Source organism: Mustela lutreola, chromosome 14 (genome assembly GCF_030435805.1).
Source record: "Mustela lutreola isolate mMusLut2 chromosome 14, mMusLut2.pri, whole genome shotgun sequence".
Lineage (NCBI taxonomy): Eukaryota > Metazoa > Chordata > Mammalia > Carnivora > Mustelidae > Mustela > Mustela lutreola.
Genome location: NC_081303.1, coordinates 49,867,247 through 49,891,670, shown reverse-complemented (window position 1 = coordinate 49,891,670; position 24,424 = coordinate 49,867,247). Strand labels below are relative to the sequence as shown.

Sequence of the window (24,424 nt, the reverse complement as noted above, 5' to 3'; positions counted from 1 at the left end):
CCCCCCCCCCGCCAAATGAGGCCCAAAAGTACAGGAATGCGGTTAGAGTTAAGAGCCATTCCCAGTGAGGGTCCCCTGGGTGGCTCTGTCGGTTTAGGGACTGACTCTTGGTTTTGACTCAGGTTGTGATCTCCGGATTGGGAGCCTGTGACTGGCTCTGCACTCAGGGAGGGAGTGTGCTTGGGATTCTATCTCCCTCCCATTTCCCTCTTCTTCTGTTCCTCCTCCTCCATTTCTCTTGAAAAATAAATAAATAAAATCTTTTGAAAAATTAACAACAACAAAAAAAGAGTTGTTGCCAGCTCTGACAGCATCAGTCATTCACCAAACATGAATTAAGTGTCCCAGGTTGGTGCCAGGGCTGTAAAGACGCATAAGATGAGCTCCTGCCGTGGGCAGCCCAGAGCCCAAGGAAGCAGACAGACGAGTAAATCAAGGATTGCATTTCAGTGTGATAAGTTCCACCATAGGGTTATTAATAAGGCATCATGACACATAGAGGATGGATATACAAATGTATCTGGGGTATAGTCAAGCAAGCATGGCTTCCCGGAAGAGGTGACACACAGGCAGACACAGTTTCCTAGGTGGAACAGGGATCGAATCCCGTAGAGTGCTCCCAGGAAGGAGGCTCCCTCAACAGACACTTGGCAGCTGCCATGCAACACCTTGCTTTCTCTAAAGGCAGGTGTCTCTCTCATTTGTCTAATGGTTCCCTTGGGTCTAACACAGGGATCAGAGTGGTCTGCCTCTAATGGGAGCCCCAGGGGCAGGTTTCCGGTAAGCTAGGGAAGCTCACTGAACCCCAGCTTTGATACAGACAGACAGCAGAACTCTGGGTCCAGCAATATCATTTTTGATATGCCAGTTTTGAATGCTTACCACCTGTATCTGTGCACAGAACAAATTCCCTCCTTTTCTCCCCCCCCCCCTTTTCCTTTCCTGGTGCAAATTAGGGGGAAGGGACATAAAAGCGGTTGGTTTCTGAGCGTGTTCTAAGGTCTCACTCCGATTCCCCTTAGTCATGGCAGGCTTCTTGGAGGAAGTGCTCGGAAACAAAAGTAAGAACTAGCTTGACTAACGAGGCTGACATCCAGGGCCCCTCGCTGCCCACACCCGTGCGTACCACCCTTCCCGGCATCTGACCTTTGTTCCTCTGCTAACCTCCCGCCAAGTAGAACCAGCTCTGACCACTCGCCCTTTTCCGTTCGGCGGCTGGACATGTCCCCTCGGTCCGTGATTCAAAGCTCTTTCGGCCAAACTGGTTCTCCGCGCCCCGCGTCTGGGGTTGGGGACCTGCGGGGCTGCCCCGGATCCTCCCGCTGGCTGTGAATTACCTTCGGCGGCGGCGGCGGCGGCGGCGCGGCCCCGCCTCCCCTCGGCCGGCCGGCGGTTCAAGTGCAGGTTCGCAGCTGGGAGCGAGAGGCGACACCGCTCGCGCAGAGCAACCTGCTCCTTGGGCGGCTGCGGGCGGGAGGGACAGCGCTCGGCGCGGCGCCCAGCGGTCGGCGAGGGAGCGTCGGAACCACCTCCCCCACCCCGGCGCGCCGATTGCCGGGCGTTAAGTTGAGGAGGCGTCCGAAGCGGGCTCCCGGCGGGAGGCGGCGGGAGGCGGCGGCTGGAGCGGGAGCCCGGCCCGGCCGGGGTTAAGTCTCGCTGCTCCCCGCTGCCCGGCTGGCGGCCCGCCGCCTTCAGTGAGAGGCCGGCGCCCGGCGGGGACCCCTCTCCTGCCTCTCCTGCCTCCTCCACCCCCCCCCCACCCCGCCCCGCCTGCGGGAGGGCGGACAGTGGGGGTCGCTGGGCAGGAAGCCCCCCCGCCCCCACTCCGCGCGCGCGCCCCGGGGGGGGGGCCCGGAGCGAGAGGGGCTTTTGGACGCCGAGATGGCCGATGAGATTGACTGGCTGGACTTGCCCGGCCGGTGGACCTACGGAGTGGACCGCGGTGGGAGAGTCTTCTTCATCAAGTACGTTGGTCTCTCTCGTTTTGCCTTTTTTTTTTTTTTTTTTTTCGAGTTGTCCAACTTGGAAGGTGGCAGGGCTGGGGGCCGGCTGAGCGGTAGGGGGAAGCGGTGGCTGGAACAGCGGGCATGACTAATAAGTTTATCACCATGCCTGTTTGAATGCGTCTCCCGCCTTTTCCTCAATGGGTCAAAGTCCAGCCTCGGCTGGGGCCTGCCCTCCTCTGGAAAGGCAGGGTGCGGCGGGGCAGGTGCGGGCCTTTCCGGCTCCCCCCCCCCCCCCAGTCACAGGGGGCCACTGGCCGCCCAGAAGAGGATGCGTGGACCCAGTGCCCAGCGGGCCCATCCTTCCTTTCTGCTCCGTCCACTGAAAGGGCCAGGGGACCCTTCTTTCTCTTGCCCCCTCCCCCGATTTTCCAGGGAGAACACTTGGCTGAGTGACATCACGTGGGGAGACCCTGCCTCTGCTGCTCGTCCCGGGCCTTGCCTCACCCCAGGGCTTGGTGTTCCCAGGCCGGCAGCCCCTCTCCCTTCCTGCTTCTTTCTGGGGCTGTGGTCAAGGGGAAGGAGAAGATACCCACAGAGCATTTGGCGTTCTTTAAAGAGAAGAAGTCTTTGCTGTTCTCCGTAATATATTAGGACCGTTATATTAATTTCATAAACCAAAATGGCTCTGGCATAATCTCATTATAACAGAGTGGCCCCGCTGGTGCTATTTTGGCCCGCTCCTGCTATAGTCCTTCTTTGCCAGGATAGAAATCTCCCGATAATACAGCAAGTCTAGAAGCACAGCAGTCTCAACTGTTAGCCACACCTGATGGGGTTTTTCCCCTTCCTCAAGATAGCCACTCACAGAACATGACAGCTGAAAGGAACCTTGGCTGCAGCCCCCTCATTTCTCAGATGGGGAAGAGAGATCTAGAGATGCAGAGTCCTTGTCTGAGATCAAATCACTTGCTAATCAGAGCTCAGACTAAGCTCCGGACCCTCGGACTTTAGTGCCCTGCCTTCTCCCCTACCCCTGACCCGCCTTTGCAGCTTCCACACCTGCTTTAGGTCCTTCTGTAATTAGCATCACCACGATCATAATTGATGCTGTAATTAGATTATCTTAGAAATGAACTCCGTGAAAGTTCTTGACCCTGGGTCAGAACTTCCCTGGTATTAAAACTGTATAGCCCCTTTGGTCTGTGGTTTGAGACTTTGGAGTCCATAAAAATCCCCTGAGGAATTTATGAGAAAAGGCTGATTCCCGAGCCCCACCTCTGGAGATGGCGAGTCCCACCCGGGTGGAGTGTTTCCATGAGCTCCCCGGCCCGCGTGGTTAATTTGCCTCTTCTTGTCTTCCTTCCCAAACTCTCGCTCGCCTTCCAGCTTCTCTTTCTCCCCGTGAACGTTTGAGTGGTCCCTCTGTGTGTGGCACACCACTTGGCATTAGAGAGAAAACCCAGTAAGAGACGAGTTTTCCCCTGAAGGTGGCAGGGAGAAAATGCAGATAAGTACTTAGGAAATAAGAAGATATCTTCTAGAGGTATTTGCATGATGGTCTAGGAACACAAGGAAGAAAGAACTAGAAGTCTCCTTTCTCCAGGGAGTGGAGGGAGGGCCTTCTGGAGGAGACCTTTGAGCTTATTCTGGAGCGGAGGACCCAGGAGAAAGGGGCCCCAAAGCAGAGGCCTGTGGGAAGGTGGGTGTCAGCGGGTGCCAAGACACAAATTGTCTAGAACACTCTGAGGGGGTCAGTGGACATGGAGCAGGGGCTACTGGGGTGCTGCAGAAGAGGGGGCAGGGTGCATGGGAAGGGGTAGCCCTGTGCATTTGGCTAAGGGCTTTGAACGTGGTCCTGCAGGTGGTGGGAATCCAGAGAGGATTTTTCAAAGAGGCTCGTTATACTTAGACCTGGAAGTGTCCCTCTGCCAGCCCGGCGGGGGCAGGTGACAGTTTGAACACAGAACACAGAGGTGGGGGGAGAAACTTGGCATATGGAGGCAGTCAGAGGCAACGGCCAAAGTCCATGAGAGAGCAGACGGGTTGGATTTCAGCAGTGAGGAGAGACAGAGGGGATACAGAAGTCTGTAGGAGTAGAAGCGAGGGTGTTCATTTACTGCCTGAGTGTGGGAGAAGAGAGGGAAAAGGAAAAATCAAAAACGAATCTCAGAGATTTTAACTAGAGTTTGACGGAGATCAAGAATATGAGGAACAGGTTGTAGGGGGGAGTACACGTTCAGGGGGAAGTATTGAACTTGAGGTCCTCGTGGGACCAGCAGGAAGTGATGTCTGACAGGCAACCTGAGGTACAGGATGTTCAAGAGAGCAGCCTGGGCTGGAGAGGGGTCACTCACTGCATAGGGATGGAACCATCTAGAAGTATGTGACCAAGAAAACAGGGGTGCCCAGTCAACACCAGCGTTGAAGGAAGGAATAGAGGAGGCGGGACCAGGGATCTCAGGATGGACAGCACCAGGGCCAAGGCAGGGTGTTGCCCTAGAAGACTGAGGTTGTGGGATGGTGGGGGTGGAGTGTGTGTGTGGGGGGGTGAGGTTGGGAGGAGTTGTTAGGAGGAAGGGATGGCCAATGCGGAAAGGCCAAATGAGCTGAAGACTGGAGAGCATCTGTTGGATTTAGGAACTGGGGAGCTCTTTAATGACCTTTAGGAAATGCGGTTTCAGGGAAGGGCTGAGGACAGAAAGCAGATTGCAGAGGATGGGTGAGAGGGAGAGCAGGAAGTGGAAACAGCTTGAAGGGATTAGTTTCCAAGAAGGATGCTGGGCCACTAAGAAGGGGAGCCTGAGATAGGAAGGTGGAAGGGGAGGTGGCATTGAGAGGGGCTCAGACTGGAAGCCACAGAGCAGAGTGGGGCTAAAGGGGTGATTACCTGAGAGAGAGAGAAGTTGAAGATATGGTCCTATGATGCTCAATAGGATGAGGCTCTAGAAAAGACAGGCCCTGCTGGGGACTCTAACCCAGGCAAAGGCCACTTTCTCCCTAGTGCAGAAGCAAGTATTAAGGTGGGGATATGGGTACGTTTGGGGGGTTGCTGGTTGGGCGTATCGAGGAAGCTCTTGCCTCATGGTTTCTATTTTTTCTTGAAGTAAGCCATACAGATTGTCCATTGAGAATGGGGACGGGGGAGAGAAGAAGCAGGGGCGGGCCTTGAGGCTGGTGGGGAAGCTTCAGAACACTCTGCAAATGGCAGCTGGCAGGGCCCCTGAAGAAGATTCCAGGAGGCCCATAGTGCCCAGGGAAGCATGGGGACTGTGGGTTTACAGTGACATCAGTCCTCCCAGTTTTATAGTTTCCTGTCAGCCCAGAGCTGGGGTGGAGACAGCCCGGGATTGCATCGTTCTGGGCCAGGTGCTGACAAGGGGAGAGCAGCAGCAGAACACGGGGAGGAAGGGGAAGGTGTGGTGGGGTTGTGTCCACCTCTGCGACCCTGGGATGGCCCATGATATCTGGGAGGGGTGGGGGTAGTCGTGCGGTCTGAGGGAGCAACTGCGGGAGGAGAGGAGGAATTGGGGCCCACAGGTCTCGGGGTGCCTGAGACCTGTGGGCCCCACATACTTACAGTTTAGTACGGGCGGCCTTTCCCCGCCCTGGGCTTCCTCTCCCACAGCCTCCCAGGGCCGAAGCCCACATCACAGGGCATCGCCGAGGGCTCTGGGGACACCAGAGCAGGACTCTGTTTCTTCTCTCCTCCTCAGAGGCCTGAGTCAGCTGGGGAATCCCCCCTTGTACGTAGCAGGTGTCCAGACGTAGGGAAACAGTTCTGAAATCCAGTGAAAAGAAAGCCTGTGTCCACACGAAGACCCAGACACAGAGATTCATAATTCATAGCAGCTTTATATGTAATGGTCCAAACTGAAAACCACCCGAATGTCCATGACCATGGTATAGCCTATGACGGAATATTGCTCAGTAATGAAACAGAATCAACTATGAACACATGCGGCCTCAGGAAAGGAGGAGAAAGAGGAAGGAAAGGGAAGAGAGGAAAGAAGGAGGAAGAAAAGAAAGAAAGAAGTCAGACAAAGGAATCTAGCTTACATGATTTCATTTATATAAAGGTCTAAAACTTGAGAACACACAGACTAATCTATAGTGATAGGAAGCAGATCAGTTGTTGCTTGGGGGAAGAATTGCAAGGGGGCACAAAAAAAATTGGGGGAGTCACATCTTGATTTTGGTGATAGTTTCACAGGACATATGTCAAAACTTTGAATTGTACACTTTAAGTATGTGCAGTATTGTATATCTTACTTAAATAGAAATTTAGTGGAACCCTTCTTAGTGGGGTTTACTATATTAATTAAAGCATTAATGAGACTTTGAAACCAGTGAGTGGAATCCTGTCCTGGGCCCAACGGCCCCACCCTAAAGCCTGGATGATACAGGTGACCTGAGGCTCCTCTCCTCTGTGACCTTGGATTGCCTGAGAAAGTCAGATGCTTCCTGCTGGGTCTCATCCGGCTCTGCAAAACTGAGTCTCACTTGGTTGGGGACGTGGTGAGAAATGCTGATGGGTTCATCTGCCTTCCGATCCAGACCCAGAGGATCTGCAGTGGTGGGGAGCCCACTTTGCTGGGAGTAAGATATTAGAATCGGGGCTTCTTTACTTATTGATTGTATGATTTGAAGCAAGTTTCTTAACCTCTCTGAACCTCAGATTCATCATCTGTAAAATTCCCAGAAGGAAGGACTGTTGTGAAAGAAACTGGCACTACAGATGCTCAGGGACCTTTCGTATCCATTGAGAAGCTGCCTATTAAGGACCTTCCCTGTTCTCCCCAGAGACTTCACCAGTCACCTCAAATGTCCCCTCTCTAGTGAAGTCTTCATGCTGTTTCCCTTCCTTAATTTCATCCTTATTAGTGCTCCTAGATAATGATCTCTATGCAGAGCCGTAGTAGGGATGCCATATACTTCCTGTTCCATCATTTTGCAACTATTTTTTCTGTGTCTGTTGCACCCCCGGCGGATTATAAATTCTTCGAGGTCAGGGTCAGATGTTACTGATTTCCGGATCCTCAGTGTCCCCCCAGGCAATGCTTTGTGAATGAATGAATGAATGAATGAATGGTGGTATGGATTCACTCATCTCAGGTGTCTGGGATCGGACAGTCAGTGTTGGTGTGACTCTGGAGAGCGGTGTGCTAATCAGGGAGGCCTTCTTGTATCCGACACGTTCTTATTGGTCTTCTGCAGTGACGAGGAAAAGTCAACCAGCTGGGTGCACCCTGGCACGGAATACCCCATCCAGAGTGGACACTCCTCCAGCCCAGGTAAGGAGCTCAGCTGTCCCTGCCTTTGCAGTCGAGGAGGAAGCCGTGGCTTGAAGCAGCTTCACACATCCCCTGCCCTGCCTTTGCTTCTGACTTTTGCTTTTTCCCATGGATGGATTCAGCTTAGCATTTGGACCTCCATCTGGGGGAGGATGCAGGAGGGTTGGTACTCAGCTTGGGGTCTTTCCAGGTTTCCAGCTCTACAATTAGTATTGTAGAGCACCTTGGGAGGTGCAGATTTGACTCTCTCGCATCCCTCTGCCCAATCAGAAAATCCCATCCATCTTCAGAGCTCCTGACCGAGGCAGAACCCTAGCTCGTGGTGCTGTACCGTAGGACCATATACCGTGATGGAACCGTTCTCTCTCTCTGTGCTGCCCGATGGAGTCACCATTAACCCTGTGTAGCTGCTGAGTGATTGACATGTGATTAGTGTGGTGGAGGAACTGAGTTTTAAATTTTAATGAGTTTAAACTTAATAGTCGCACCTGGCTAGTAGGAATTCCCTCACGCTGGGGAGAACATGAAAGAAAAGGAGTCAGGGCCCACATTGGTGGCTTCCTATGGAGAGGACCTCGCAGGCCAGTGACAAAGTGGGGACATGTACAGGCAAGATTTCTGTCTAAACTGGGGAGGGAGAGACACCCAGAAGGAGAAGGGCTGGGGTGCTTCAAGTGGACAAGCGGTCATCTTCAGAATGCCACCACTCACTGCCCGCACTGGCCTTCGAGCCTTTTGCCTGACCGGACACCAGACATGTGGTTCTAGGAGTCGTGATCATTCGTGGGCGGGGGGCTGCTGGTGCTGCTGGACACATTGGGTTAAGGTGTTGGCCTGCCCAGAGCCTCCTTTGTTTGATATTCTGGGTTGGAGTTGTTGTGTTGTTAGAGCTGGAAGGGACTTCAGGGACCCTGGAGCCCAACTCCTTTTAAAGGTAGGAAAATTGAAGAGCAGAGAGGAAGTGTCTGGCTCAAGGCCACTGAGCTAGTAAGTGAAGCCGTGTTGGGGTTAAATGCTTATGCGCTGGAGGCAGAGGGACCTGAGCTCAAATCTCGGCCCTACTTTCTATGAGTGTGGTCCTGAGCAAGGGGCTGAAATCTTCCGGGGCTTGGCTTCCTCATTCGTAAGCCAGGGATAGGATTAGGAACCTCCGAAGATTATCGAGAAGGCTACTGAGAGAATCACCGCCCGTGGAGGGGACTGCTGCTGTTACTGTCATTATTCTTATTTTTGAAATGAAGCAGGGCCTCTGGACCCCAAGGCCGGGCTGCATTCTTCTTCTGGGTTGGTGTTTTTGCTGCTGTCAGTGTTTAAAATCTAATTCCATCTATCTCACTATGACTCCAGGGAGGATCGGAAGATGAATAAGAGCCTTCAAGCCAATTATGTCATTTGGGGCTGCAGCCAACTGGTTGTCCTAGGCTGGGAAGGGGTTAAGATGCCCCTGAAGCTTGCTGGGAGGGCAGCTGCCTCCGCGGGCACTCCGCCTGGACAGGAATATAAGCTCTCTTGGTGTTGCCCGGGCAGAGAGGGCAGTGTGGAGGGAAGTTGCTGGAAAAGGCAGGGGACATAATCCACACTGGCCTCTTTCCCAGGCACATCACAGTGGCAGGATTATTTATGATTCTGACCCAATGGGGATCCCTCTATTTGGGGAGATTGCCAACCCACGCCCTTCTGAATGGGAACGTCCTCCCACAGGGACGGAGGGGGAACAAGTAGCATTTATGGAGCAGCACAGAGGAAAGAATGTCAGCTTTGGAAGCAGGAGACCAGACTCACAGCCAGGCCTAGACACTTCCTGTGTGACCTTAAGCAAGGTGATTAACCTCTCTGGGCCTCAGTTTCCTCACAGATAAAAATGTTCAAGCCGATACCTATTATATACCGTGCAAATTAAATGTGCTAATGGTGGTAAAATGTGTAGCTTAGAGGAAGGAAGCCCTAAGGGGTAGCTGGTCTTACAGTTTCTATGAACCAGGTCCTGAGAGGGGAGGTGGGCTCCTTGGCTTTCCTACCGCATTGAAGCAACAGCATCACCACCAACAGCAAAAAGGAAATACAGACCCTCTAAAGAGGGGTGAGTAAAATGACTGCTAGAAACTGGGCCCACCACGCTATAGAATAGCTTTGTTTTATTAAAGCTCATACACAAGGCACATATTTGGCTGGACAAGAAAGGTAGCCGTGACTGTCAAGAGAATCCCCACCCGTTTTGCAATATATCAGCCACAGAGCTCTGGCACGCCCAAAAGGATGGATCTCCACTAGCGCCCTGCTTGTCCCCACCTCTGACAGTGGTTTCCCTTGAGTTTCTCAGAAGACTCCCCCTCTGCTTCTGGGTGGAGGCATCCTGTTGGCCAAGGAGGCAGGATTTTTTGGCGGGGAGGATGGGTAGGACAAAAGGGTACCTAACAGAGCAGTCTTTGGAGACCAGGGGCTGCTAGCACCTGTAGGGATTGCCCAGGCTCCTCCGAGCTGGGGTCAGCTTCCTCAGCTGTTGAGTTCTCGCTCCCCCTGTAAGCCTGCAGTTCTCTGTGCTGAGCATTTCCATGGATCAGTTTTTTCAGAGCTGTGGTAAAAAAAAGTTTTTATAGATCAATCAGACAGAAAATCAGTATGGAAACATTGGCCTTAAATGACACATTAGACCAAAAAGGAACTTGATGGTATATACACAACAGTCCACCTCAGACCAGCAGGACACGTGCTCTTCTGACGTGCACATGGAACGCTCTCCAAACTAGATCATATGTCAAGACACAAAACAAGTCTCAGTACATTTAAAAAGATGGAAATAATATTAATGTCTTTTCTGACCATGATGGTATGAAAGTACAGATCAATTACAAGAAGAACACCAGAAAAATCACAAATGTATGGAGACTAAATAATGCGTTACTGACCAACCAGTGGGTCAACCAAGAAATCAAAGGAGAAATGAAAAAATACCTTGAGACAAATGAAAACAGAAATACAGCGTTCCAGGGGCGCCTGGGTGGCTCAGTGGGTTAAGCCTCTGCCTTCGGCTCAGGTCATGATCTCAGGGGCCTAGAATCAAGTTCCACATCAGGCTCTCTGCTCTGTGGGGAGCCTGCTTCCTCCCCTCTCTCTCTCCGCCTCTCTGCCTACTTGTGATCTCTGTCTGTCAAATAAATAAATAAAATCTTTAAAAAAAAAAAAAAAAGATGGCATTCCAAAATCCCTGGGGTGTAGCAAAAACAGCTCCAAGAGCAAAGTTTGTAGCAATATGGTCGTACCTCAGGAAACAAGAAAATCTCAGATAACCAATCCAACTTTACACCTAAAGGAAATGAAAAAAGAGTAATAAACGAAGCCCAAAGTTAGTAGAAGGAAGGAAGTCACAGAGCTCAGAGTGGAAATCATTGAAATGGACACTGGAAAGACAATAGAAAAGATGAACAAAATTGGTAAAACTTTAGCTGGACCCACCAAGAAAAAGAAAGGGCTCAAATAAGTAAAATCAGAAATGAAAGAGAAGTTACAACTGACACCCCAGAATTACAAAGGATCATAAGATACTACAATGAATGATAATATGCTAACAAATTACACAACCTAGAAGGGAGGAATAAATTCCTAGAAACATGCCATCTTCTAACACCAAATCACAAAGAAATAGTAAATGTGAATGCAGTGATTACAGTAAGAAGATTAAATCAGTAATCAAAAACCTCCCAACAAAAACCGAGCACCAGATAGCTTCACTAGTAAATTCTACCAAACATTCAATGATTTAATACCGATTTTCTCAAACTCTTCCAAGAAATTGAAGAGGAGGGAGTGCTTCCAAATTCATTTTATAAGGCTAGCATTACCCTGATAACAAATCCAGACAAAGACATCATGAAAAAAGAAAACGACAGGCCAATATTCCTGATGAACAGAGATGCAAAAATTCTCAACTGAATATTAGCAAACTGAATTCAACAATACATCAGTAGGATCATTTACCATGTTCAAATGATGTTTATTTCAGGGACTCCCAGAAATAAACCTAAGCATATACAGTTAATTAACTTATAACAAATGAGGCAAGAATATGCAATAGAGAAAAGATAGTCTCTTTAAATGGTGTTGGGAAAACTGGTCAGCTACATGCAGGAGAATGGAACTAGACCTCTATTTTGTCATACACAAAATTTAACTCAAAGTGGATTAAAGATTTGAATATAAGACCTGACCCCATAAAACTCCTAGCAGAAAATACAGGCAGTAAACTCCGTGACATTGGTCTCAGTGATGATTTTTTGGAGCTGACTCTAAAGGCAAGGGCAATGAAAGCAAAAATAAACAAATAGGACTGCATCAAACTAAAAAGTTTCTGCACAGCCAAAGAAACCATCAACAGAATGAAAAGGCAACCTACGGAATGGGAGAAAATGTTTGCAAATCATATATCTGACAAGGGGTTCATATCCAAAATATATAAAGAAATCCTATAGCTCAGCAACAAAAACAAAAAATAAAAAAACATCAAGAAAACAAACAAGAAACCCAAAACAAAAAACTATCTGATCAAAAAGAGGGCAGAAGACCTGAATAGACATCTTTCCAAAGAAGACATATAGATAGCTAATAGGCATATAAAAAAGATGCTTAGCATCACTGATCATCAGGAAAATGGAGTCAAAACCACGATGATGTATTACAGCACAGCTGTTAGAATGGCTCTTCTCAAAAAGACTAGGAATAATAAGCTTTGGCGAGGATGTGGAGAAAGGGGAACCCTCTTGTACTGTTGGTGGGAATGTACACTGGTGCAGTCACCCTGGAGAACAGCGTGGAGGTTCCTCAGAAAAGAAAACAGAACTGCCTATGTTCCAGCAATTCCCCTGCTAGGTATTTATTCTAAGAAAACAAAAACACTAATTCAAAGAGATGTATGCTCTCCTGTGCTCATTGCAGCATTATTGACAACAGTCATGATATGGAAACAACCTGGGTGTCCACTGATGGGTGAGGGGGTGAAGACGTGGTAGATACACCCGACAGAACACTACTCGGCCATGGAAAAGAACAAAATCTTGTGATGGCGAAGATCGACCTTGAGAAAATTGCGCAGAGTGAAATGAGACGAATACCGTATGATTTCACATTTATGTGGAATCCGAACAGCAAAACAAATGAACAAACCCAACCAAAGTCATTAGTAATGGATGAGAATCGTGGTCTAGAAGAGAGGGGAGCTGATGGGGAGCCAGATGGGTGGAGGAGGTCAAGAGGTACAAACTTCCAATTACATAATAAATACATAATGTACGACGTGGTGATTGTAGTCAATGATATTGGAGTTGACACACACTTGAAAGTTGCCAAAAGAGTAAATCCCCAAAATTCTCATCACAAGGAAAAAAATTGCCACTGTGTATGGGAATGGATGGCAACTAGCCTTGTGATCATTTCTCAATGTATCCAAATAACAAATCATTACCCTGTACACTTGCAAATAATATAATGTGTGTCAATTACATGTCGATTAGAAATTTTTTTTTTTTTTAAGTTTCTCCATTTTCCTGGGACTGATTTCCTAAGTCTTCAACTTCCTGTCTGGAGGTGATGGGCTAGGGTCTGCAGGCTTGAGTCCTGGTCTGATCTTAGGAGGCCTGGGGCTTATGCTTCTGTGACTCGAGGCGAGGGGGCTGTGGGACGACCCTGAGCGTCCTTGCGTTCACTGCTCTATCTCAGGCCAGCACAGGGCCTGGCCCCAAGGAGATGCTCAAGAAAAGCTTGTCGAATGAACGAGCAAACCGTGCGAGGCCATGATCCATTTGGTGACTTTGCCGCTCACAGGGAGTGTCCCATTCACGCTCTGGCTCTTATTTGCTGGAATCACATGGATAGGAAGAGTGGACCAAAAGGGGTGACATGGTTGGTTTGAGCACTGTTGGCTTGTCTGTGAATTTTCCTAGCTTCCTCCGCTCCATCCCTCCTGCATGCAAATTGGGTTTGTGGGGCTGAGAAGAGAGAGTCATGTTGTGATTTTTCTTTCTCGCAGGATTGCCCAAGGGCTGGGAGATGGATTCTACCCAGGAAGGAGCTGTGTATTTCATTAAGTGAGTAAGATGGGGTTTCTTTCTGGTCTGGCTGTTGGGCCTACTGTTGTCGTTGTCACTGATGGCTGCTTGGGAGGGAAGGTGCTTAAAAGGTGTGCTGGGGCCCTGAAGACCTTGAGCGGGTTGGGGGGGTGGTGTTCTGTGAATGAAAGGAGGCCTCTAGGCTTCTGAGCTACTGCGGCAGAGAAAGCTGGGTGTGTGTTTCTGTTGGTACAGAAGAGCTAGTGTCGGTCATGGGAAGTTTTCTGGCTTGGAGTGGGTGAGGGGAGTGTTGGGCTGGGCTGAAAGCAGGGAGAAGACAGCTCAGCAAAGTAAAAAGGCTGATTTAGACACACGGGGACAAAGGCTCGACAAAGGCTCGGAGGAAGGAGCCCCAGCCCCGGGATGCCCAAAGGGGCAGGAAGTGGAACCAGTTGAAGGGAAGGTGTGAGCCAGGGCGCACAGACAGGCAGGCCGGGAGGTGGCAAGGCCCAGCCCATCTCTCTTGCTCTCCTGGCTGGGGCCCGTGTGATCCTGGAGGTGGCAGGAGTGTGTGCAGTGCTCTGTGTTTCTCTGGGGGTTGGTCACACCCCTGTGGGGGCCGGGGTAGCTGGTGCTCTCGGCAGCTGACCGCACACCTGGGGAAGGTGTCTCAGAGGTGACCTTGACAGCAGAAGGTAACTCTTTGGGCTGGGGTGGTCCACATACACCCGACTGGACTCGTTTCCCTTGGCCTCGGCCTGGGTCTCTCCATCTCCCAGGCAGGCTGGGTTCTGGCTTCATTCCCACGGGCGAGGCTCAGCGTGCACGGGCCTGTGCCTGGTCTGGCCTCAGAGTCTATGGGACTGGGAGAGCGTGGCTGTGCAGACAGCTGGGGCGTGGGCACTGCCAGAGGAATCCCTGGCCCAGCCGGGGGAAGGAGGGCCCTCCTCATCTCTTTCCGCTCCTGCTCTCCTTCCAAATCTTCATTCATCTGTCAGGAGAGCTCATCCTTCCATCCCCTGCCTTGAGACCAGCCGGCACTTACATCAGCTTGGATCTTAACCATATTCTTTTTTTTTTTTTAAAGATTTTATTTATTTATTTGACAGAGATCACAAGTAGGCAGAGAGGCAGGCAGAGAGAGAGAGGGAAGCAGGCCCCCTGCTGAGTGGAGAGCCCGATGCGGGGCTTGATCCCAGGACCCTGAGATCATGACCCGAGCCAAAGGCAGAGGCTTAACCCACTGAGCCACCCAGGTGCTCCAACCATATTCTTTTTTTGAAAAAAGATTTTATTTCTTTATTTGACAGAGGGAGATAGAACACAGAAGCAGGGGGAGCAGCAGGCAGAGGGAGAGGAAGAAACAGGCTTCCCGCTGAGCAGGGAGCCCTATGTGCATCCCAGTTCCAGGACCCTGAGATCATGACCTGAACCCAAGGCAGATACTTAACCGACTGAGCCACCCAGGCAGCCCCGTTAACCCCATTCTTGAAACAAAAACCAGAATGGACAGATTCTGTCCATTCTGACAGATGGTGATTCTGTCAGATAGGACATGGCTGCTATGGCCTGAGCGTTCCCTGAAATTGAACAGAAATCCTTGCTTCAGTTAAGATTTACTTCTTCCTTTCTCTTTGGTGATACCATCTGCGTATTCCTTATATACATCTGGTGCTTGAGACCATCGACTACGTGCTTTCACCCGTATTCTCTCCTCTCCTCTGGCCCTCCACACGTACCACCTGCTGTGGCCTGGCCCTGACCCTCTCTGGCCTCCTCTTCCATAACCGGCCAGCTATGGTGATTCTCATCTTTCTTTCCCTCCCTTGTGCCAAATTCAGTCTTACCTCAGGACCTTTGCATGTGCTATTCCCTCTGCCTGAGAGCAGTTTCCTCTTTTTTTGTGTGTATCTGGCACCTACATATCATTTCGCTCGAGTGTTATCTTGTCAGAGTGACCTTTCCTGACTACCCCATCCTTTGCCCCACTGTGCTCCTCCTTAGACCCTCCCCCCTTTTTTATTTAAAGTGAACTCTATGCCCAATGTGGGGCTCAAACTTAGATCAAGAGTCTCAGGCTCCATCAAGCCAGGCTTTCTCTCCCAGACCCTCTTCATACCACCTGCCAGGTAGCCGGAAGCTTGCTGTTTCTGTATTTGCTTACTTATTGCTGGTGCCCCCCACTGCCCTGTCAGTTCTGAGAGCAGATCCTGGCTATTTCGTGTTCCACCGTGTCTTAGAACCTTGCCGGCGCATGATAGGAATCTGAGATATTTGCTGGAATGAATGAACGGGAGATGCTGGGGGATAAACAACAGAGGCATAGCTAACGCCTGCTCCGGCTGCAGGTCCAGAGCATCGTGAGCTCCCTGGGTTCGGCGTGCTCAGTCCTGAACTCATCAGCTTTTCCTCGCCAACACCGATTCCATCTTTCTCAGAAGCACCACCGGAGCTGAGCCCTCAGAGACAGGCTCACACCCCACTGCCAGTCGGTTCTCTTCCCAAATGTCTCACCCCGTGGCCAGAGCCTGCATTCCTGCCCCATGGGCTCTCACCTGGATCATTCTAGCAGCTTCCCGGACTGATCTCCCTGCCTCCAGGCCAAACTGCTGCAAGAATGCTTGTTCTCCACAATGCACATCTGTATTTGCCCGAATTTGTATTGCCACATCATTCTGCATTAAAACTCTTTTGTGCTTCCCATCAATTACAGGAAAAAAATCTGAATTCCTTACTCAGGCACTTGAAAGGGCTTCATAAGCTGGCTTCTTGCCTTCTTCCTCTGGCTTCACCTCCCCTACTCCGCAGTTTGGCAGACCAGATCATTTGTGGTTCCCTCAACACACACCTCCCTTCCGTGCCCCCAGCCTTTGCAAGTGCTAATCTCTCCTCTCACAGGGCTTGTGTCCACCTGTGAACACTTGCTTTTCCTTTAAAACTCTGCCCATGACATCACTCCTTCAGGGAAGCCCACCTGTATTGTAATTGTTTACGTGTGTGTGATTTTCCCTAGATTGGTGGTTCACGGACCTGAGGGTGCACTGAAATCACCTGGAGGGCTTGTTAAAACAGATTCTTTGGCCCTACCCCTGGAGTTTCTGGTTCAGAAGGTCTGAGAATGTGCGTTTCTAACTGGTCCCTGGGGGGTGCTGCTTCTGCACCTGTCCAGACACCCCAGTCGGAGAACAGGGGTCTAGGTTGAAAACTCATCGAGAGCAGGGGAGACATAGGGCGGTCATCAAGTCTGGTAACATAGGCAATGTCATTTCATGATGTACTGCCATGAAGTGCTACCAAGCTATTACGCTTTCACGTCTGTTCCTGCACTCAGTGGCCTCCCCGTGCATTGGGAGTGGCAGTGGCCTGCCTCCCCGAGAGCTCAGCTTTACTACGTGGTCTCATCCTGTCCCCACCACAGCTTTATGAGGGAAGTACTATCATCCCCGGCTGTTTTAACAAGGAAGGAGAAAACTGAGACTTAAAACTGAGATTTTAAAGTGAGTTAAAAAAAAAAAATGTGTTCAATGTCATGAAGCTTGGGGGAAGCGAAGCTGGGATTCAGCCCCGTGTCTGCCTGATTTCGCAGGCTGGGTGCCTAGCTTCACGCCACAGCTGCCTCTGGCTGCCTTGGTGCCTCGCTCAGAATGGTGGTGGGTGGCGGAGATTGTTCAAGAAACCCTGACTGCACTGAGTGAGTGAGCGGAGGGGGGGAAGGAAAGAAGGAAGGATGGGACAGACAGCCACTGGCCCACTCGTTTTCATGGTTCCCTGCGTGATCCATTCCCTACAAAGGTTTGTGACGTTGGGTTGGTGGGTGAAGACCCCGGACGTGGATCCTGAGAGGTAGCAATAAAAGTCAGATACACAGGGGGGCGCCTGGGTGGCTCAGTGGTTTGAGCAACTGCTTTCGGCTCAGGTCATGGTCTCAGGGTCCTGGGATTGAGCCCCACATCAGGCTCTCTGCTCAGCGGGAAGCTTGCTTCCTCCTCTCTTTCTGCCTGCCTCTCTGCCTACTTGTGATCTCTCTCTCTCTGTTAAATAAATAAACAAATCTTAAAAAAAAAAAAAAGTCAGATACACAGACAACTTGAGAAGCTATTTCTTTTTCCTTCTTGTGTGGAGGAGTCAAATTGCAATGAGCAAACATTGACACTTTGCGGGATCAGACGAACATGATTATTGTCTATCAGTGACCCTTCCCCGCTCGGTGTTTGGGAGGTGACTCTCATGGTACCCACAATGTCATAGCCCTAGCCTGTCTGCGGTTTTGAGGGTGTGGCTTACAGGCAGGTGGTGCAAGAGAGAAGAGAAAAAGCTTTGGGTTAAAATGTGGCGGAAACCCCTGGCGGGTTTGTGTGCGTGTACCACATCGGACCAGAAGAGGGCGCCAAAGCACACAGGATCGGCCCCAGAAAGGCTTTGAAGCCTTTGCTCCGGGGGGACCCACAGTCCCACCAGGACCATCTCCAGCATCCTTCGCCACATCTCAACCACTGTGGGTCTGGTAGATCTTTCAGACACTTAGAGATCTGGCTGCTTTACACCCATTCCTGATTTTCTCTGGCCCCCGGCTCCTCCCCTGCTTCCTGCTAAGGCGGCCAGCTGCCCGGTTTGCCAATTCTGTCTCCACCAGCGCCTCTGTCTTTCTCCAAAGTTGGCAGGAGGGAGACATGGCAGCGATGCTTTCTGCAGAGCCCAGATAACCCTTGTTCCCGCTTTGGGCCCCCCTGACTGCCCCCCTCCCCACACTGGTGCCCCCACGGGTCACCGCCAGACTGGCCTCCCCGGGAGCCCCACGCAGCTGCTCTCACTTCTTCCTCCGTCTTCCGAGAAGAGGCCAAAACGCGGAGTCATGGCACCTGTGCTTCCCACGCCCCCCACGGGCTGCTCAGTGCAGCTCACAGGGGCTGCCAAACCCCGGGGCTCTGCCTCCAGCTTCCAATGGCAGTAGTCTCAGAGACTCAAGCCGGTTGTCCCCCAGGGGCAGTGGCTCCCTGAGAGGTTCCCCTCTGCTATCTCCAATGGTCAGACAGGACAAAGGAGAGAAGTCACAGGGGAACAAATCTGATCCTTAGCGACTGGACCAGCTCTGCTCTCAGAAGGGGCCCATGACCTTGCAGAGCAGTCGAGAATGAGACAGAGGACAACAGGTCCTGAATGGTATGTGGCTCAGGGAAGGGAAACCCCATTTTGGAGATGCAGTAAACTGAGACCCAACAGCCAATAACTTGTTCTGAGTTGCTAGATGATTGGTAAGGGGAGGAACTGGGGTCGGAACTCCGCAGGTCCTCAAGGATAGCTCACCACAGGGGGCTCCCTTTTCTCTCCCCAGCTGGTTCACTCTGGCAGAGGTGGGGGGGGGGCCCTGTGTTGACTTGGGGGGGGGGGCAACAAGTCCATTCGTTGCACGGCCGGTTCCACGGCCGCCTGGACTGTGATCTTCAAGAGGCAGGGAGGCCCGAGTGTTTAGGGACTGGTAGTGACCCGGAGTTTTAGACTTTCCCCTTTGAGCCCCAGGGGCATGGATTCTAAGGGGGGCTTTCTTCAGGATCCTTCCTCCCTCCCTCCCTCCTCCTTATGCCCTCTGCACCTGCGTGTCGCAGAAGTCTTGCTTCTCCACTGCTGGGCTCCCGAGAGAGAGAATGTAGATTTGGTGAAGGGACTTTTGGTGAAGGGACTTGTTCCTCTTCACTCACCCTTGCTGGGACTCTGGGACCTTCCTGCTGCAATGTTGCCCTCACTGTGCTCCCCAAAACAAAGGCACTGACCCAGCAGCCGTCCTCCCTTGGGTCTCTCACCACCCCCAGGGCCGCCCAGATCGCCCAGAGCCTTTCGCAGGGCCCGCTCAGAGGATCTGTCTGCAGCCCTTGCCCTCTGTCTGCCAGAGAGGAAACCCTCCCAGCAGGCCCTTCTGTCTGTCTCCGGCCTTTTTCAGCTGCCCGAGGATTGTGTGGGTTGGGGGCTCGGGTCCTTGTCCCCTTCCCCATCCTGCCTGTCTCCCCCTGGATGCTGTAATCTCTGGCCCCAACCCTGCTTTGCCCCACTGGCTCCTCAAGGCCCTAGACGCCCCCAGAGCCCCTCATCTTTGTTTGGCTGGAAACCGGCTCTCCCCCTGCCTGCAGTGGGCAGGCTTGCCAAGTCCTGGAGAGCCAGGGCAGGTGGGTTGGGCTTAATCAGTCCTGCCTGGCACTAGGCCTGCATCCAGGATTTCTCTGCCCCTTCAGCTGAGTGCCTTTCTCACAGCCACGGAACACAGCATCTCAGCGGGGCTGGGGGAGCAGTATTGGGGGGGTCCCTAAGTCAGACCTGCAGACAGATGCATACTGCCCTAACCTGAGATTCTCAACTCTGGCCTGGCCTGCTCTGGGGTTGGAAGGACAGTCCTTGCAGGAGCTTTCTCTGAGGCATGTGGGAGTGGGGTGTGGGTCAGATCCCAGGAATGACCCCCCCCCCCCCCACCTCGCTAACAGGCTTCTTTCTGGACCCTGGCAATGGAAGCCTGTGCTCCTGCTTCTCCCATAGCAGGTTCTTTTTAAAGGAAAGGACTTCTGGGGGCACCTGGGTGGCTCAGTGGGTTAAAGCCTCTGCGTTCAGCTCAGGTCATGATCTCAGGGTCCTAGGATCAAGCCCCGCATCCATCCATCTGCTTCCCCCCGCCCCCCGCCTGCCTCTCTGTCTACTTGTGATTTCTGTCTGTCAAATAAATAAAATCTTAAAAAAAAAAATAAAGGAAAGGACTTCCGTTGGTTAGATGAGGCTTATACTCAGATCCCATTAATAGAGACCCACAGAGAAAGAGAAGCAGTGCATGTAAGTAAAGAGAAGCTTCATTTTTTGAAATCAAGTTGTTGTGATAATAAATATTCAGAAAAGAGAGAATAGTCAGGTGGGTGAGTCCCCACAGATGCCTTTCGTCGGGCTCCTGCTTCTTGAACTATTTCTGTCCTCAGAAGGGACCCCTGGAGCTCCTCTGGTTTCCCCTACAACTTCTGGGTCTCAGGAACAGGGAGATCCAAGAGCCCGCAAGCCTGCCTAGAAGTTCAGGTGAGACTACCCCATCTTCTTTTCATCTTTCTGAAGCTGGTTATGAAACTCAGCCTTCCGCTTGCACTCACCCGTGGTCACGGAGGATCTCTTACTGTTCCAGCATCCACAGAAATGTGAAGAGAAGGAAATTGAGCTGGAGAAAGAGAGAGAGAGAGGTGGCGAGAGAGCTCTCTTAAGGGCATGGGCTTGCCTGCAGCAGAAGTGAGGCTGCATTCCTTTTTTCCGGAGCCTCCCTTCTGCCTCTGAACAGACGCAGGTACCCCCCGGCTCTGGTCTAGTCTTGCCTAGTCACCGGACACCAGCTTCGGTTGGAGACCTGAGAGGTCCCTGCACCTTGTCATGGGCTTCTACCAGCGGCCCATGTTCTGTCTTGCAATTCCTTGTGCTGGGGAGGGGATGTGAAGGTGCCAGGGCCCCTACCAAGCCCTCCTGACTCCCAGAGATGTGCCTGTCCCTTGGGTGGAGAGCCCCAGAGACCAAAGGCGCCCCCAGGCAGGTGTGCTGAGCCCCCATGATGCCAGCCCCCCTCCACCCCCATGCCTTCCGGTTCCCTGCACTCTAGTGGGAGAACAACAAACTGCAGCTTAGGCAGAGGAAGGTGGCCCGATCCCCTTTGGGGGGGGGGGCAGCTCTTCCTGGTGATGGAAGGCCAGGAGGCTGTGTCCAAGTACTCTGCCATGGGCGGGAAGCATGGGTGCCTAGCAGCTTGCTGCCGGTGTGGATGGAGTTAAACCTTTCCAGGGACTATTTACTCCTGATCCTAAGTGACAGCTTGGGGAGGGAGAGTCACGTGGCCCTGAAATCCCCACGGGAGCCCATGGAGCATGCCCAGCTGCTTCTGCCTGGGAAAGATGCTGGATCCCGCAGTCACCGCAACAGCATCCTCGCCCTGCGCCAGGGACCTGCCAGCCGGAGAGATGACTGATTAGACCAGATTGGAGCCAGAGCCCCGCTCTTCAGAAGGGGGCCCTGAGGGGCGGGGGAGGAGGACCCCGGCTGGCCAGAGCTGGGGGAGGGGTGCCTCGGGGAGTGCGGAGAGTTCTAGCTTTTCAACGCGGCGGGGCTCATGCCGCCTCCGGAGCCGGTGAGTCTGTTCTGATGCATCCTCTGGTTGAGGCGGGAGGAGGAAGGCTGAGCCCTGGTCAGGCTGCCAGCCGCCTGCCCTGTGAGTCCCGGCTGCTGGCACTGCGGGGCCACTGCCTTCCCCATCCCTCATTCTTGGCAGCCTTACTTGGGGATCATGGATGCTGAGAATGCTAATTATAACCCGCTCCGTGCCCCCACCCCTCCTCCAGAATCCCCGGTAAGGGCTGATGTTGGAATTTATTACATTCGAATCGCATCTCTTGGGTGAGGCTGGCTTTGGGGCTTTGGGGCTGCCTGCCTCCTGGGGTCTAGCTGGGCCCCCCCAGCCTGGCGAGAGCAAAGAAGCCAGCCCCACCCTGCCTCTAATCTTGCCAGAAGTGAGTTGAAGGCCAGCAGGAAGGGGAGATCGGCAGGGGTCCCAGGGTCAGGCTCGGGTCAGCCCCAGAGACTCAGCTCCCTCTGTGTGGCCGAGGGGTCAAGCCATGTCCATTTTGTGGGTCTGAGGTTGGGGCCCAGGGCCACTGAGCTCTTGAATTCCTAGGGGCAGCTGATCTCTGGGATCTCAGGTTTAGTGGGGGGCACCTGAGGAGCTGAGGCCTGGTCCATGGGTCCGAGGGGATGGGTTTATAATGGTGGGGTCAGGCTGTGGCTAGCGGGGCCTTATTGTGTGAGGTGCTGGGGAAAGCAGCAAGGTGGGGGAGCTGGCCGAGAGGGGTGGTGAGAGATCAGAGGGGGAGGGGGGCAGTTTGCTAGGAAGGCAGAGGGGGAAGAGAGAAGAGCCTGGAGAGATGCTCTTTGTGACTGCAGGCCAGCCAGGGAAGGGAAGAGAGGGGGCCGGAACCCAGGAAGGCCAGAGATGGGGAGAGGCAGGACAGAGGGAGCCGGCCCTAGGGTGCAGGGGTAGGGGAGGGCTGCAGAAGGTGGAGGTGGGGGGTGGAGTCCGAGTCCGAGCCAGAGAGGGAGGAGGTCTTCTGAGCTTGCAGTCCTTCCCTATCCCTATAGACCCGTCGCCCTCAATCTGGTGGTTTCCGTGGCTTACTCCCCTGGGGTGGGGGGGAGTGCTGGGTTCTCCTGAACGCCCGGGGTGGGAGCCCTGTGGGCAGGTCTCAGCCTGAGCTGCCTGTCCAGATGGTCTCGGCCAGATCATAGGCACCCGCCCTACAAATCCCCCAAATCCTGGCTTCTAGGCCCCTCTGGGGGCGCACGGAGCTGGGGAGGACTTCTACCTCAGAGCAGCTGCATTTCAGCTGGGGCAGGAGATGAGCAGATCCTGGTGGTGGGGAGGAGGTGGGAGGGAGGTCCCAGGGAGACACAGCGCCTCCCTCCCCACAGCGGGCCCACAGCGGCCGCTGCCTCCTGGAAGGATGGGGGTAGTGGCCCGAGGCTGGGAGCCATCTCCAGGTGGGGGCGGCAGGTGGGACCGGGCAGGCCTCCAGGCCCGCTGCTGGGCTCCCTTGCAGAAAACAGGCGGCTCTCTCTGTCTCCTCACAAGGGCGCAGAGTGCTGGGCTGCAGGTATGAATTATTAAAAGTCCTCGGTTTTCCAATAAGTGGCGGGTGATGACTGGTAGCGCTGGTGTGTAATTAATCCTGGCGGGCGGCTGCAGAGGCTCGAGACAATGGGGGCTTTTTTTTTTTTTTTTTTTTTTTGCCGGGTTCAGCTTTCTTTCCCGTCTTCACAGGAAGGTGACAGTGCAGGACGCATTGCACAGATAATTACTTTTAACGTGTCTGCCTAGATTATTGAGTCGGAATCTTCTTGCTCCGTGTAAATGAAGTAATTACCGAGAAAGTCAGTGAGCGCGGGGCAGCCAGCCCTGGCTCCCAGGCTGACATCACGGCATGTCCAGGCCCGGCCTATGGCCCTCGGGCACAGAAGAGGGAGCTCGTGGGGCCTGGGGCAGTGGGCAGGAGAAGGTGAGCTGAGAAGAGGGGGCATAGGCCAGTGTGAAGAAGCTCGGTCCTGGGCATCAGTGCTCCCCTCGCTGGCCTGGAGCGAGGTTCCCTGAAGCCATTGGCACGGAGCTTGGCACCTGGCAGGGACCTGATCCACGTGGGTCCCCCAGGGGAGAGTCAGGAGGAGGAGGCCTACCGCTGGGCATCAGGGAGAGCTTGCTGAGTTCTGGCTGTCAGAGGCCGTGGATTGAGCTCTGGGCTGAGATGGTCTGGGAGCCCAGTGAGGTGACTTTAGCAGACCAGTCTCCAACCACTTAAAAAAACATCTAGAGAGGAAAGAATGGTTTGGTTGGGAAACATTTAGAAATAAATGTGGGGGTGCCTTGGTGGCTCAGTTGTTAAGCATCTGCCTTTGGCTCTGGTCATGATCCCAGGGTCCTGGGATGGAGCCCTGTGTCCTCGGGCTCCCTGCTCAGCAGGAAACCAGGTTCTCCCTCTCCTATTCCCCCTGCTTGTGCTTCCTCTCTTGCTCTCTCTCTGTAAAATAAATAAAAATCTTAAAAATAAAAAAATAAATGTGGAGCAGAGACGGAGAGGCCTTGAGGCAGGCTGCGTAGTGTCCTTCCTTTGGTGGTCGAGCAGTGCAGGTGGGCTCCTGCTCAGCACCCACACCTCTCGATGCCCCCTAGAGACCATCTGGTCCAGCCTCCCTCCAAGCCCCAACGAGCCCTCTGTTCCTTCCCTGCTGGGAGCACTGGCCTCCAGCGACGGGGAGCTCATTACCTCGCCAGGCAGCCTGTTCCACGGTTAGAACATTCTTCTATATAGAATCAAAATCAGCCCACTTCTGAGGTCTGCCTTTTGGTTGTGATTCTTTGGAGCAGCACAAAGCAAGTCAGCTCTCTTTCCCGTGGTGATAAAGATGGTTTTCTTCATATTAAAATAGCATATAATAATGTGTGGATGTAACATATTTTATGTAACCGGTTTTGTATCGGGACATTCAGGTTGTTACCCTGACTTTCCTTTCACAATAACACATGAACATTTGTGTGCATAAGGCCTTTTCTACATTTGGATTATTTCCTTAGGATAAATCCCAAGACATAGAATTAATGCAA

The 24,424-nt window shown here is 52.5% G+C and overlaps 1 protein-coding gene across 12 annotated transcripts in view; it reads left to right on the top strand.

The window, feature by feature from the left end:
* The first annotated feature begins 1,736 nt into the window (after positions 1–1,736).
* The window catches only part of PLEKHA6 (pleckstrin homology domain containing A6), a 141,735-nt gene continuing 119,047 nt past the window's right edge, over positions 1,737–24,424 (top strand). For 10 of the 12 annotated variants that reach the window (XM_059147147.1, XM_059147131.1, XM_059147146.1 and 7 more), the window contains exons 1-3: positions 1,737–1,964; positions 7,161–7,237; positions 13,257–13,314. In XM_059147147.1, coding sequence (XP_059003130.1) covers positions 1,882–1,964; positions 7,161–7,237; positions 13,257–13,314 — 218 coding nt within the window. In that variant the 5' untranslated portion in view covers positions 1,737–1,881. Of the gene's footprint in view, positions 1,965–7,160; positions 7,238–13,256; positions 13,315–21,164; positions 21,407–24,424 lie in introns of those variants that run through there. The other 2 variants (XM_059147142.1, XM_059147143.1) reach the window with 2 other exon arrangements.